General features: G+C 41.6%; 1 protein-coding gene across 5 annotated transcripts in view; it reads right to left on the bottom strand.

Annotated features, from left to right (window-relative positions):
- FRMD4A (FERM domain containing 4A) overlaps positions 1 to 15812 on the bottom strand; it is a 373568-nt gene that overhangs the window by 117825 nt on the left and 239931 nt on the right. For all 5 annotated transcript variants that reach the window (XM_010859943.1, XM_010859942.1, XM_010859941.1 and 2 more), the window contains exons 6-7: positions 14017 to 14073; positions 13086 to 13108 (exon numbers count right to left, since the gene is read on the bottom strand). In XM_010859943.1, the coding sequence (XP_010858245.1) occupies positions 13086 to 13108; positions 14017 to 14073 (80 nt within the window). The remainder of the gene's footprint in view (positions 1 to 13085; positions 13109 to 14016; positions 14074 to 15812) is intronic.

Raw genomic sequence — 15812 nt, forward strand, 5'->3', positions numbered from 1 at the left:
ATTGGAAAAGACTCTGATGCTGGGAGGGATTGGGGGCAGGAGGAGAAGGGGACGAGAGGATGAGATGGCTGGATGGCATCACTGACTCGATGGACGTGAGTCTGAGTGAACTCCAGGAGTTGGTGATGGACAGGGAGGCCTGGCATGCTGCAATTCATGGGGTCGCAAAGAGTCGGACACGACTGAGCGACTGAACTGAACTGAACTGACTGATATTGCAAAATAATGAGCAAAGTTTTCTATGCTATACAATAGGTCCTTGGTGGTTAACCATTTTGTATATAGCAGCATGTGTATGTTAATCCCAAGCTTCTAATTTATCCCCCAAGCCCTTTCCTCTTTGGTAACCATGAATTTGTTTTCTATGTCTGTGGGTCTGTTTCTGTTTTGTATACAAGTCATTTGCTTTTGACAAGGTCCAGAAACAACTCAGAAGGTGTGAAGCTGACTATTAGGCACTAGAAGGACGTCTTATGCCTCTGGTCCCTGGACCGGACTTTCCCTGCAGACTCACACGTTCTCAGATTTGGAAGATACTTCAAACTTGTCAAGTTTAACCAGGGGTTTTCAGAGGCTTGACTCCCCCATATGCACTCAGCAGACCTGCGTCCCCACTGGGACAAGACATCTGGGTGTTGGACAAGACATCTGTCTACCTCTAGAGCCGTCGGCAGCATCCCTTTGGGATGGTTTTGGTGTGTACCAGGGTCTCTCTGTACTGGTCCACCAGAGCGTCTCGAGGGCCCTGCTGGGGAGCAGAGGCCACCCGTGGAGCCTGCCTTCACACACAGGTCTAAGCTTGGCTATAGTAGCAGCTTCCATGCTGCTCATGAAAAGCAAGGCAAAAACTGATGGCCCAGGCATTGGACAGTAGCATGTAAAAAGCAACGAGACAGGTGCTCAGTAGATAAATACAAAGGGAAGAAGGAATGCTGCAGTCACGTGACTTTCTGTGGGTCCCCAACCAGCCAGAAACGCTGCCTCCAGCCATGCCTTTTGGATGCCAAGTGTCACTGGGCAAAACCATTTCCAGACTTCGAGTTCACATACACGGTGACAAAGAAACACATGGATGTAACCTTACTGCTACTCCCTGGAAGGGCATTTTTCAAGTGGACTAAGAAACAGAAGCCTTTCCCTTCTCCAGGGGGATCAAACCCAGGTCTCCCGCATTGCAGGTGGATTCTTTACCAGCTGAGCCACAAGGGAAGCCCCACAAGAAACAGTGACAGTGAAGTTTGTGAATATTGGCTTTGAACAATCAACTGGAAAGAATAACTTAATTTGTAACTGCTGAAATCAATAAATCCAAGTCCTTGAACTGTTATCACTCAACTGGCAAGAATGTATTGATTAATAATCAATAAGTTGAATGTATTTATGCAGCCCCTGCTATTAGGAAGTAGTGTAGGAAAGATTAAAATAAAAAGGATAAGACATAGTCCTCAATCAAAAGATGCTCACAATTCAGGCCATGGAGCAAGAGGTACAAATTAGAAGACAGCCGGCGACATGGGCAGTACTGGATCATGTTGATTCAAACAACAAACTAAAACGTGTGGAGGAAAGGAAGGTCTCTGCGGGCTCTAGTGTAAAAGCAGGCTTTGGGGCAGGACCGGCATGAAGAAAAGAATAGGAATCTCATTTTTCTTCTCAGAATCCAGCAGTATGGAGGTCAGGCACTATGAACTGAAGAGATCAACCAGGGTAGGTGGTGTATAACGGGCAGCCTGGCCAAATAAAGGGCAGACTAGGCATAGGATTTTGAGGATCTTCCGTGCCAGGCTGGCAGAGTCCAAGTCTGGGTAGGAGACATTTGTCAGTGACATTTGTCAGTCACTGGAGATTTTGTTACAGGTCGCCTCCTTATGTTTAGGAAAATTCAGTTCCCAAGCAGAGCTTGGGATCTTTACTCACGTGCTATTAAGACATAGCTTAAAGAAATACTCAGGTCCCCAAACACCCAAGAGCCCACAATAATGAGTTTTGGGGTCTGATCTCTGTTTATTAACCATAAGCTCCCCAAGAACAGAGATTTGATTCACTGACTCTTCAGTGCCTAGGGAGGCACTCTATGGGTTGAATTTTATTGGATGCAACTGTAAGAAAGGCGGTTAAGCTGAAGCAGGGATTTGGGTTTACTCAGACTCATCTAAAGCATATTGGGGGAAGGATGGAACTAAAGGAGGAAGGGATTGTCTTACCCACTAAACACTCATTTGTTGGCAAACAAGCATGCCTGATGAGAGTCCCAGGTCTGACATCCTGGCTGGAGCAGTAGTGGCTTTTCGAGCACTCCCCCAGGGCAAGGTGACACAGACAAATACAACAAGAAATCACAAAGGCGTGAAACCCGTCCAAATCCATTACATTCTGGAAGGGATCCAGGGCTCTTAAACCTTCCCAAAGGACAGCTATGTAGAAACGTCCTGTTTGTTTTTTTGCTGTCTGTAAACATCTGTGATAACTTAGAGGGGGACCGCCCGTCAGGCGCTCTGGCCAAACTCGGACTGCAAATCACAAAGCTGCCTTAACGGGACAGTTGGTCACTCTATCTCCAGGGACTTGGGAAGCTGAAACCAAAAGAATGTGCTAGAAGTGCCCAGCTTTCTCTCTCAAGATCTTCTACTTGGACATTTCCCCCAGCGTTCAGGGTACTTGATAAATGCCAACTTACAAAACAGTCTAAAACAGTTCCTTGTTCCAAACAAATGTTAGGTTCCACTTTTATTAACAGAAAAAGAAAAAAAGGTCTCTTTGAAAGTCACTTGCTAAACTGAGAGTAAAACTGAAGTCTTCTTATTTTTAATATTTTATTTTATTCAAAACTTTAAGATAGTGATTAATGTTGCCAGCAAAAAAGTGATCTCTCAATGCTCTGTTGGTCTTCGATTTAAGGCTCTTTTTTTCTCCTTAAGATGATGGACCTTGCTTTTACTGTCTACCCTGGTCATAAAACACGCGAAGTTTGAAGGACCTACTCTGGAAATCTAAGCTTTCTAGCAATACCTCAACTAGGGGATTTGCCACAAAAAAACAGCTACAATACATTTAACCAAGACACCATAAAGTGAAGAAAGCAAGAATTAAACTTGATAGGCGTGTTAGCAAAATCCACAAGGTGCTTGTGAAAGTGAAGTCGCTCAGTCGTGTCTGACTTTGCCACCCCATGGACTGTAGCCCACCAGGCTCCTCCATCCATGGGATTTTCCAGGCAAGAGTACTGGAGTGGGCTGCCATTTCCTTCTCCAGGAGATCTTCCTGACCCAGGGATTGAACCCAGGCCTCCCGCATTGTAGGCAGACACTTTACCATCTAAGCCACCAGGGAAGTCCTTGTTGTCCTTTAAAAGTGAGGGAATGCTTTTTCAGAAGATTCCTTCTGGGTCACGTAAGATGTTCATAATTTACAGGACAAAACTTGGGCAGATAGAACTGGCTTCACATGGAAGAATTCCTCCTGAAACCAGTGGTTTTGAGGTCCCCTGGTACTAAAACGCTACAGCACTAAAGCCAGAAGGCTACACTAGTGTTACGGAAAGGATGAATGGGAACCTCAGGAGCGGTAACAGGAAGCTAATGTTCTACCAACTCCTCCATATTTCCTAAGTGTATCATGAAGGTCAAGTTCTCCAGGGAGAGGGGTTTCATAAGTAAAAAAGAATATTATGGGTCCTCATTAGCCACAATTCCAAAATCTGAAAACCTCTAAAAAATAAAGCCTTCTAGGGACCTCTCTGGTGGTCCGGGGGCTAAGACCCAATGCAAGGGGGCCTGGGTTCAATCCCACATGCCACATCTCAGCACAGGCACCACAACTACTGAGCCCACACGCTGCAACTACAGAAGGCCGAGCACCGCATGAAGACCCGATGAGTCAAATAAACAATATAGAAAAAAGCCTGCTAGCCAACTGGGTGGCAAACCTAATGTTTGACCTTTCTCTCTCTTCCACTTGGTGTAGAATGTCCACATTCTGATACAGAAGTGTGAACAGACAGGGGTCCAGAGGCTGTCCCAGATATTGTCCTGGGTGTTACAGGGTAGCCTGCATTACCATCTAAAACCCACAAAGCTCTCAAATCAGAAACACTGGGAAAAGCTTCAGAGATGCCCTGTGGGTCTGTATTGCTTTATCGAATGGTACAATACATCTAGAAAACTGAGACAAATGAATAAGGAGACTTGTAGATGACCTCTGCTGATTGTAATTAACTGTGAAAGAAACAATTTCTCTCCTTCCTTTCTTTTTTTTTTTGTGAACCAAGCTGAAGTTCAGGTGACAGCAAAGAAGATGATTCTCTCTTCCCTATCACATACTCTCTCAGGGGTGGAGGGAGGCTCACAGAGCTGGTGGCTGGGGGCAAAGCTTATGACGTTTCTCTTGTCATGACACTTGGAGACACCTGGGAAGCACATGGAATCCCTCTGAGATTTTTCCAGCATGGGACTATGGATTCCAGGCATGCATCATGGATAAATATGCCACATTAATTTGCCACCTGGATGGAGGGGCAAAGCCAGTATGTATGTGCCTTTATTTCTGATGTTAAAAGCTAATTTATCTAAATAATGATTTCTTTCTCGATTAGTGAGTTTGGTTTTCTAGGATGACAGAAACAATTTTTTTGAGTTTCTAACATAGCTGTAAACTTGTAAAATTCAAAGCAAGTTAAAAATTTTTTGTAAGCCTACAAGGTGAGGCAAGAATTTTAAGGGCACAAGAAAAAGCAACTGATTAATTTTCTACAACATTATGCTTCTGAGACAGAATCTTAATTCTGAACAACTGACATAATGTCATAGTTGTGAACCCTTTTGCTGTTATGAAGGTTAACTCAAAATGTAACATTGATATTAAAGAAATGCTTAGCAAATGAGACAAGCTGTCATAATACACAAGTTCTTCTTTCACTTTTTACTTAAAGGATTCCCATAGGATTTGAAGAATATCATCCTGCAAAATACCCTATCTGAATACTTTTCTATGTTTGGAAACTGTGAATTACACACTTGAAAAGCTCAGTGAAATGGACTGTTGTGCACAAAACAAAGCTTTCTGTAATAACTTTTCCATTTGAACATTTTGTTTCAAAATTGCAGATTCCATTCCTTTCAAAAGGTCCTGCTGGTGTGAGAGATTCCAGCTGTTTCTCTCTCAAGTCCTTTATAAGTCATGGGGAAATATCACACACTCCTTTCTCCTTTCTTGATAAAATAATATATGAGATTTATATACATTTAAATCCTTCTTACAAAAACTCTTCTTGGGGCTTCCATATGTCTCAAGCTTAACAGATGACTTTTTTCCTAGGAATTTTCCAATAGGGAAATTTGCAAGTTTGTGTATTAAAGATACTAATAGGTTATGTAAGTTGTATTCCAAATGTTGACTCTTCCAAACACAGCTGTCTGAGTCTTTTTTTTTTTTTTTACTAATTATCTAAAAGTCTCAGTAAATCTACTTCTCTTACTATATGATCATACCAGCTGCTTTCTTTCAAGAGGCCAATTAAAACACTGTAGGAAAATATACCCCAAATGATCAAATGCTCTAAGACTGCTATAAAACTGAGCTCTGACTTGCAGTAGTAAAACCACTTATGTAAGTGCAAAGTAATGATGCTGGAGGCTCAGAATTGTGATTTATAGACTGCCGCCTGCAATTAATCAGCTTTCAATGCTCTTTTAGCAGGGCAAGAAAATAATGCTGCCATCTTTTAAAAGATAGTAATCTATATAAATGTTTATGTTACCAAAAAAGTCTTTTAGAAGAAAGTCAGCCCTTTGTCTTCTTTTCCTGTTGATCTTTTAAAATTCTCCGTTTAGCCTGCATGTGTGTGTGTGCTGAGTGGCCTCAGTCATGTCCAACTCTATGCGACCCTATGGACTGTAGCACACCAGGCTCCTCTGTCCATGGGATTCTCCAGGCAATAATACTAGAGTGGGTTGTCATGCCCTCCTCCAGGGGATCTTCCCAACCCAGGGATGAAACCCTGGGTCTCCTGTTTCCTGCATTGGCAGGTGGGCTTTTTACCACTGAGCCACCTGGGAAGCCCTCCTTTAACCTATGACTGCCTAAAAGGCATCACCTAGTCTAACAAAAAGACAAAAAAATAAACCCACAAAACCTACAAGCCTGGAATTTTCAGATACCAGTAAGTATTATTTCACTGCATTAATTCACAAATGCTCTTAAAAAATGCAGAACAGATATCACATAAAGAACAAAAAAAATCAAGAGGGTATATTTTTTCCCCACAGAAATTTCATTTTATCTCTTAGTGAACACATGGTCCCATGGTTTACAGAAGATAAAATATTAAAAGGTCTTCATTTATTTATTTATTTATTTTGCTTCTAACTGCTCTTCTAGAGACCTAAGACCAGGCAAGTCTGTGGAAGCTGAAAGGAATTTTTCAGGACAAATAAATACTCCAATTGCTCATCTAAAATGGAGTTAAAAATCAATTTCTTTTGTTAATGAAGGACCACTATTCATTTCTGTTGAGGGAGTAACGTGCTGCTCTGTATCTAAAAGTAGTATTATCGTTATTAAGGAGAATTAGAAATCTGCAGGTTGATAAATCAAGGTTACAGTAAGACTCTTACTGACCCTGGAACTCTGAGAGGCAGATATTGTCTCACTAGGACCAGCCCATAACCCGGTACAGGTGTTACAGAAACTCCTTTGACTCTGGTTGCTGTGTTTATTTGGACCTGAGAAGCTGCAGATGGAAGGCAGCTTGCCATCATCTTTAAAGCAAGCACATGATGAGCTTTGCCTAACAGGTAAGCAAAGTGTGACTCACAGATCTTTACATGGGATTTCCTCAGTATAAGCCTTTTTCAAGAGCTGACTGCTTACTGGTCCTCATAAGTCTTTCAGTGATTAGCATGGCTTTCCTGATAGCTCAGTTGGTAAAGAATCTGCCTGCAATCTGACCTGAGTTAGATCCCTGGGTTGGGATGATCCCCTGGAGAATGGAAAAGCTACCCACTCCAGGATTTTGGCCTAGAGAATTCCATGGACTCTATAGTTCATGGGGTCACAAAGAGTCAGATATGACTGACTGACTTTCACTCTCACTTTTCATCAGTACATCCGGTTATCTGTAGCAAAGGTATTTCCAGGTCTCATCAGGTGGCCCCAAGTAACCGAGCTGTCCTGATCTGGTTTCTGTAAATCTTGTTCACAAAAAATTCTACAGAACCGATTTTATTTTTTACTGCTGCTGCTGCTGCTGCTAAGTCGCTTCAGTCGTGTCCGACTCTGTGCGACCCCATGGACTGCAGCCTACCAGCCTTCTCTGTCCATGGGATTCTCCAGGCAAGAACACTAGAGTGGGTTGCCATTTCCTCACTAGTCCCTATTAATTTGTGGATGATTCTTTATATCAAAGGTAGTGTGATTTGGGAATTTATTTATTTTAACCTTATATAACTGTGCCTTGACTTCTTTATTTTTTAAAAAATTATATATTTATTTAAAAAATAATTTTATTAAAAAAATGTATTTACTGGCTGTGCTAGGTCTCCATTGCTCCGTGGACTTTTCTCTAGTTGTGGAAAGCGGGGTTACTCTCTTGTAGCAGTACGCAGGCTCCTCTCGTTGCAGTGGCTTCTCCCGTTGTGAAGCACAGGTTCTATGGCGTGCGGGCTCAGTAGCTGTGGCACGTGGACTCAGTGGTTGCAGTTTCTGGGCTCTAGAGCACAGGCTCAAAAATTGTGGTGCATGGCTTTGTTGCTCCAAGGCATGTGGGATCTTCCCACATCAGAGACTGAATCCTTGTCTCCTGCATTGGCAGGTAGATTCTTTACCAGTGAGTCACCAGAAGCCCCAAAATATTTTTATTTATTTATTTGGCTGCCCTGGGTCTTAGCTGTGGTATATGGGATCTAGTTCCCTGACCAGGGATTGAACTTGGGCTCCCTGCATTGGGAGCATGGAGTCTTTGCCACACTGGACCACCAGGGATGTCCTGGCAGCATAAAGTATTTTTAATCAATTCACTGATTTGGTAAAATGTTTAAAATGATCTTTTTTCCTTTTTTTTGGTGGCCCACTTTCAGAAGGGCTGACAGAAGGTAAAAAGTGAGGCTATTCTCAAAACCAGAGTATAAAGATTAGACACTAGGGTTTTCAGTTAAGATCTCTTTAGGGACAAAAGCAAAAAAAAATCAAGTTCTGTAAGTAGTAACTTGCTTAGTACAGTGTACTAAGAAATCTTCTATTAAATTAAAATGTAACTATACAATTTGAAAGTCCTGTTCAGTCGATTAAATTAGGTGTTCCCTGCATTAGCTTTTTTTTTTGACCTTTTAAAAGGTGAGAATATTATTTTTCTACAGAAACCCAATGTTTAAAAAAAAGAGTGAAGTAAGCCAGAAGGAAAAACACCAATAGAGTATACTAACGCATATATATGGAATTTAGAAAGATGGTAACGATAACCCTGTATGCGAGACAGCAAAAGAGACACAGATGTATAGAACAGTCTTTTGGACTCTGTGGGAGAGGGAGAGGGTGGGATCATTTGGGAGAATGGCATTGAAACATGTATAATAACATATATGAAACAAATTGCCAGTCCAAGTTTGATGCAGGATACAGGATGCTTGGGGCTGGTGAACTGGGATGACCCAGAGGGATGGTATGGGGAGGGAGGGGGGTTCAGGATGGGGAACACGTGTACACCCGTGGAGGATTCATGCTGATGTATGGCAAAACCAATACAATATTATAAGGTAATTAGCCTCCAATTAAAATAAATTTAATAAAAAAAATTTTTTTAAACAAGAAAAGTCAGGGCTTGGCATTTAAACCACTGTGGAGTTTGTGGTGAATAAAGTACATATAAATCCTGGAAAATGTGTGTTAGCTAACGACTAATGCTCAGGAGAGATTATCAAAGGAGAACTGTTTGTTTTTAAAACTGTGTTGAGCCTTTTCACCCTAATATTGCCTATGTAGCTGCCATGATGGACAGTTCTTAGGCTATTCAATTGTTTTTAAACAGAAATGCCAACTCCACTGATTTCCTCATTGCTGATGGACATTAATGTTTTTAACATATGCATGTACCAGGAAATGAAATATGATAACTACATGCTGTGCTAAGGAAAATACTACAAAGGAGAAAATATTATTTTTAGATAAGATGATTTCCTCAACCTTTCACTATATCTTATGAATTTGCCCACTCTATGCTAGAATACGGACATGAGTGACATATATTTCTTCCTGTTGTAAAAAACATTTACTATCCATCTATACATCTCTCACTTTCTTTCAGCAACACTGAACCCAAGATTTCATTGTTAAGTTCAATAAGACAAGGAAGTGAACAATTCAATTAACTGGAAAGAAAAGGGGGTTACGTAAGAATCAGCCTTCAAGGGTCTGCTGAGCAAAAACAGTCCAAAAGAAGAAGCAGAACAGCTGTGAGTTTCACGAGAAAGAGTAGTTATGGCTTTGGGGTGACCTTACATAGTTCTTATTCTAGTAAAGTAATATCAGCACTTTCGACTTCTCCCTTTTGTTAAAAGAACACTTTTCTTCCTGTGCATCAAGGAATTTGCTCCCATAGATGTGGAATTTTTTTTTTTTTTTTCTTTTCCTGCACTGAGCAGCTTATAGCATCTTAGTTCCTCAACTAGGGATTGAATCTGGGCCACAGCAGTGAAAGCTCCAAGTCCTAACCACTGGACTGCCAGAGAATTCCCATAATATGTAGAGTTTTAATACTCATTCTACATAAAAGTAATCTGTATCTATTCCCTGAAATGTAAATGTATAGGATAACAGCATCCTGGGCAAAGTAACCTTTTAAAAAAGAATGGCAGAGATTCATGATCTTCAGGCTATAAAGGGGCTTCCCAAGAGGCTCAGTGGGTCAAGAATCCGCCTGCAATGCAGGAGACACAGGCTTGATCCCTGGGCTGGGAAGAACCGCTGGAGGAGGGCATGGAAACCCATTCTAGCATGCTTGCCTGTAGAATTCCATGAATAGAGGAGCCTGGCAGGCTGCAGTCCACGGGGTCGCAAAGAGTAGGACATGACTGAAGTAACTTGCACACACGCACGCATGGGCTATGAAGAGTTCCTCTGCCATCTGTGTGCAGCCATTCTTTTAAAAGGTTATTGGATCCTATAGATTCCAGAAGGTCTCAGAATGAAGCCCTGGACCACGTATTATATAAAAGGCTTCCAAAGTGCTCCGTGTGTTCTAAGCTGACATCTTATGTTACAAATGTTGCTCAGGAAAATGCATTTTATTTACAGGATCTGTATATAAATCAAAGGCTTCCCAGGTGGCTCAGTGGTAAAGAATCCACCTGCCAATGCAGGAGATGCAAGAAACACGGTTTCGATCCCTGGGTCAGGATGATCCCATGGAGGAGAAAATGGCAACCCACTCCAGTATTCTTCCCTGTAATATCCCACGTACAGAGGAGCCTGGCAGGCTACAGTCCAAGGAATCACAAAGAGTCAGACACAACTGAGTAACTGAGCATGCACATAAGTCAAAGCTATTCAGTTAAACACAATTAAGAATGTAGAAGCTGGCATTCATTATCAATAGCAAAAACACCATTCTCCAATACTAAATTCTGAGAAGGGGACATCTAAAACATTTCATATCAAATGGGGTCCACTTTAGTGTTATGGGGATTTCCCCAGATGTGGACGGAAGATATCAACAAGGAATTTTGAATTTCTTCTCTGGTTCCAAACTCCAGGCCACTCAAACATACTAACTGTGGACCCCTATGGAGAACAGTGTTTATCAGGGAATCCTATCTTCCATGATGTGAGTTTTATGCTGGGAGATAAAGTGACCTTTTAGATAAGGTGTCTGACCTCTCCCCTCCCGTGGCAGCTATTTCTCACCCCAGACAGCTGCTGCTACAAACAAACTTCGATGAACATTTTGACAAATGAAGTCAAACCAGGGTCCTTTGTTTCTCTGCAGCCAACAAGCTGGCATTCCACAAGCTCATGAGGGGGCCATGAGTTACTGGAGGCCAGGCCTGCCCCCCTCACCGCTGGTCGCCCCTTGTGGCCCCACGTTCCCAGGATCTGTGGGGCCAGATGATGCTGTTCCTGGCTCACATTCCATCCTGTCAGGGGACTCTCAAAAATAAATAATATTTACAGCAGAGTTCAGAGCCGGTGAAAGAAAAGGGGGGTAAAAGTACCTTCAGAGTAAGCAGACCAGACGATGGAGGTCATTAGATCTGTGGTTATTAAACCATTTTTCGTGGGACTCCTGAGCCATTTTTCAATAGATATGAACCTGCACTTATCAAGAGCCTCAACTGCAATGAAGGACATAAAAAACTAACAAATGAAAATAGAACAAAGTACAGTTTCTAAATCCTGAAAATGTTTCCCTCAACCCATTTGGTCAATGGTTATGGACCACCTACAATGTCCAAGGTCTCCTGCTAAGGTTATAAATAAACCTTCATCCAAAAAAAATGGACTACCGCTGTTTCATAGCAAGAACTTGGGAAACCTAAATAAAAGGGGCCTGGAGGTCTCCTTCTACAAATAATCAAATTGAGCTGAAGGGACTATATTTTAGGAACAGGGGTCAGCCCACTGCAACCCACTGGCCAGATCCAGCCCCCTGCTTGTTTTTATGTGGCCTGTGAACTAAGAATGGTTGGGGGGAAAAATCTTAAGAAAAATACCTTAAAAGGTTGGGAAAAAAGTCAAAAGAAGATTACTTTGTGGTACATGAAAATGTATATGACATTCAAATTTCTGAGTTTATAAATAAAGTTTTATTGGAATACCGACATACTCATCTGATTACCTACTGTCTCTGGCTGCTCTGCACTTAGAAAGGGAAAAGTGATTAATTGCAACAGAGACTGGGTGGCCTGCAAAACCCACATGTGCACTGTCTGGCCCTTTACAGAAAATGCTTACTGACCCTTGTTTTACATTGTAAAAGAATTTTTTTGCTTTTGCTGAGATATCTGAATGAGAACATATGCCTCTGCCTTTGTTAGAAAGCCTTAGAAATGCACGGGGAGTAGAGAGAAGGCAGCTAAGACCTGAAAACCTAGTCAGCATGAACTTGACAAAGCAGGATAAGTAGAGGTAGATACCAAGTGAAGTAGGTTAGGTTACATTTACAGATCAGATTTCCCAAAGCATGAGAAAACATCCAAATTCTTCATTGGAGAAGAAGTAGGGATCCATGTTTTTCATACCACTTTTGTTAATTTCCTTTCAATGGGCCAGAATCCTATGCCCCGACGCTGTTTTCTTATACATGAGGTTAATACATGTCTCTAGGCCTCAATTCTAAAGAATGGGCTGTTCTGGAGACTTCCCTCAGGAGTGTCTAGTAAAACAGAATCCCAGGAATGGTATCTGTTTTCGAGCAGACAGCTGTTGGTGGAGGTTGACGACCACCCCCATCTGACTCCATTAAAGATCAGGAGAGACTGGCAATACAGCCCTGCTAGTCAATGGGCCGTGCTTAATGAAATGAAAGATTGAGAATGAAGTTTGCAGATCTATAGAGTTATTAAAGCTGGGCACAGTTTTCCCCATGGTTAAGTCTGTTTTTGTTCTCTCCCTAATGTAATATCCAGAAAAGGAAGGAAAGTAGAAGTAGGGTATTTATGTTTAACACTTTCATGAAAAATATCTTTTAGAGGCTAGCATTTTGTCTCTTCAGGGTTGGAACTAAAAGAGGGGGGAGAAAAGTCCAATGGCAGCCCTTTAGTAACTTTCATTTTTTTTTCTTTCAGTTTTTGGTCATACCATGTGGCATGCTGGATCTTAGCTCCCCGACTAGGGATCAAACCCACACCCTTGGTAGTCTTAACCATTGGACCACTAGGGAAATCCCTAGTAACTTTCGTTTGGTACAGAATATTCTCCTGCTATTACTACATCTTCTCTGCTTGACGTAATTTTTCCACTGACAAGTTGGGAACTGGATTTCATCATTAATATATAATATTAATAAACTGTCCTCCTATGAAGAATAACAGAATAGTTTCTTTTCATACAGATGCAATAGAATACATTTTTAAGCCAAAAAACCTAGGTAAACTCACCTAGAAAAATCTCCCTTTGCCTCCTGTAGAAGAAGAAAATTCAACATCAGTGACTCATTCTGATTTGTGTTACAGATTTTAAAATGCACTGTAGAATCATGAACTCCTCTGCTGAATCATTCCAACTGACTGCTATTTCATCCTATCAGCTACCAGAATATAATTAAGGAAGGATGCATGCATTTACCACCTGAATAGGAGACAAACTTTAGAAAGTTCTATACAAAGAAAGCAATTCATAATGAAAAGGAAAGTTTCCACTTCTAAGCTCTGATCTAACTTTTTCCACTGTAAAGATTCTGAACCTGGACATGTGTCTGGGTAGCACTATGTGTCTATATCTTGTGGTACTTGCTGTTTTGTCTTGTATTGTGGGCTTCTGCGGGTAGGGACCATGGAGTCTGTAATGAATCTAGCAAAATGCCTGGAGCACAGTAGTTGCTCAATAAATCTTTGCTGAAGGAAAAAGTGAATGACATCATTTCAGTTCATTCTGCCAGTGTTTCTGATCTTGCCCTTGTGGCTAATATTCAGTGATCCCTCTTTTTCCACACAAGCTTAAAGGTATTTTCCTCATCTTTCATGACAGTGCTTCTCCTGGCAATTAAATTCTAGCTTTTTTTACTTGGCTTTCTCCAGTGACCTGAAGAAAAGGGGGTCACCAGATGATCTCAGTTTCCCAATCTCAGGTTATACACACAATTTTCCCTTGCAGAGAGATACTGTCTTAAAATTTTGGACAAGAACAGAGAATAGAGGAGACACTGTTTATTGCTATGGTGTAGTTTCCCTAATAGCTCTTTCCTGCTTGTGGCTAAAGAATAAGGAGTCAAAGAGCTAGTGGTTATAGCAACTGCCATCCATGAGGTGTCTTATTCCTATTTCTTCTGTATATGGCTCTAGAATACAAAGATGGAGGGAAACAACTTACCTGTAAAATATACGAGGCCAATTCAAACACTACTTCACTATCAACATCAATCAGCTCCTGAAAGGAAAACCAAGTAAGATAAGTTTGGTACTTTAACAACGATTTCTTTATGATCTCCCCCGAAAGAGGAGAGGTCTTTCTTATCTGAGATGTTACCCAGAATCTCAAACACCCATAGAACATCTTTTCTGAATTACTTGGACTCAAACGTTCCCTGACATCATTCCCTAAGCTCTTATAAGAGCTCCAATGGTCCTGTGTCTACACAGTCACTTCCAGGGCTTCATCTTTAGGTCTTCATGAGAAATTAAGGAATGGATCAGTCTCCAGCTTTTTACAAATCGGTCAATCTGATTAATTGATGGATTAAGGTTACTTGATCACCACATGCATTTTTCTTTGTAAACTCTACTTCAGAACCAGTGGTAAGACTTTGCTAGAGAAAAGGTTATGATGGAATTATGACTCTTTAAATTAAAGTTACATAAAGTTAAAAATACAGTTTCCCAGTTGTATGAGACACATTTCTTCATGTACTCAAATACTTCAAGGTAGCTGTTGACTACCATGATGTCAGAGCAAATACGGGCTCTTCACTACTGCAGAAAGTTTAAAAACGTTTCTCTCAGGACTTCCCTGATGGTGGTCTAGTGGTTAAGAATCCGTCTGCCAATGCAGGGGACACAGGTTCAATACCTGGTCTGGGACGATCTCACATGCTGCAGAGCAACTACGCCCGTGTGACACAACTGCTGAGGCCTGCACCCTAGACCTGGTGCTCCGCAGTAAGGGAAGCCACCACAGTTAGAGAGGAGTCCTGCTTGCTACAACTAGAACAAGCCTGCACGCAGCAATGAAGACCCAGCACAACCAAAACAAGTTACTTTTTTTCTTTGAATTATAAACCAAATTCTGATTCATGGATTTTCTAATGATTTTTGTGTGGTCCAGGACTTGCCCCTGTATTTCAAAACAATGCACTGAAGCACACCTATATCTTTAGAGGGAAGGATATCCTGCAGGCTCCTTCAGGTTTAGGAATTTCAAAGATGGATAATAATGTTTGCTACCAAACCACCTTGGAGTGCGAGCTAAGAGAGACGTGGATGGATCGGGGACAATAATTCTTTATGCTTAACCAGCTAAAGGAGCTTTACGGCCACTGTAATTGATACAGATTGTCAGTGCTGCAGTGTGGAGGAATGCCTGGAATTGCAGTCTTGGGATTACCAGGTCCCATCTGAATGTAAATCATTTAACAGTGGACAAATGATTTAACAGAAACACTGTCCAGGGTTTCCACAATGGATCATTTCTACTCGCACTATATGCTTTTCCATTCCCACCAATCGACTTCCCAAAGTCACCGGTGTGTGCTTGTCGGTGTATCGGTATGTGTGCTCTGTCAAACATTTACACTGAGCTTGCAGGTGATGGTCAACAGTGGCTAATAGTTAACATCCCAGGAGAGGCCAACTCAAAACCAACCATCAGGAACAGCCCCGGAACGTGTGCACATGGTTTTTGGTTCATTACTTGGCTCATCTGCTAAAGGAAAACATCCACACTTTTGGGGAGAGGACAAACGTGGGGAGGGTGGATGGTGGTCATTTTCTAATTGATTTGGTTTTGCACAGTCCATTCTGTAGTTCTGGGGGGAACTGCCATCCCCTAGTCATGGGGCAACATTAATCATAATGTACCATTTTTCAGAGTCAAGCTACCTAAGATGCCCACTTAAACACTCACCTGATTTATATGAATTCTTTCTTCCCAACTGCATGTGTCCTCAGGGT

Source organism: Bison bison, unplaced genomic scaffold (assembly GCF_000754665.1).
Source record: "Bison bison bison isolate TAMUID 2011002044 unplaced genomic scaffold, Bison_UMD1.0 scf7180017864461, whole genome shotgun sequence".
NCBI classification, from domain to species: Eukaryota; Metazoa; Chordata; class Mammalia; order Artiodactyla; family Bovidae; genus Bison; species Bison bison.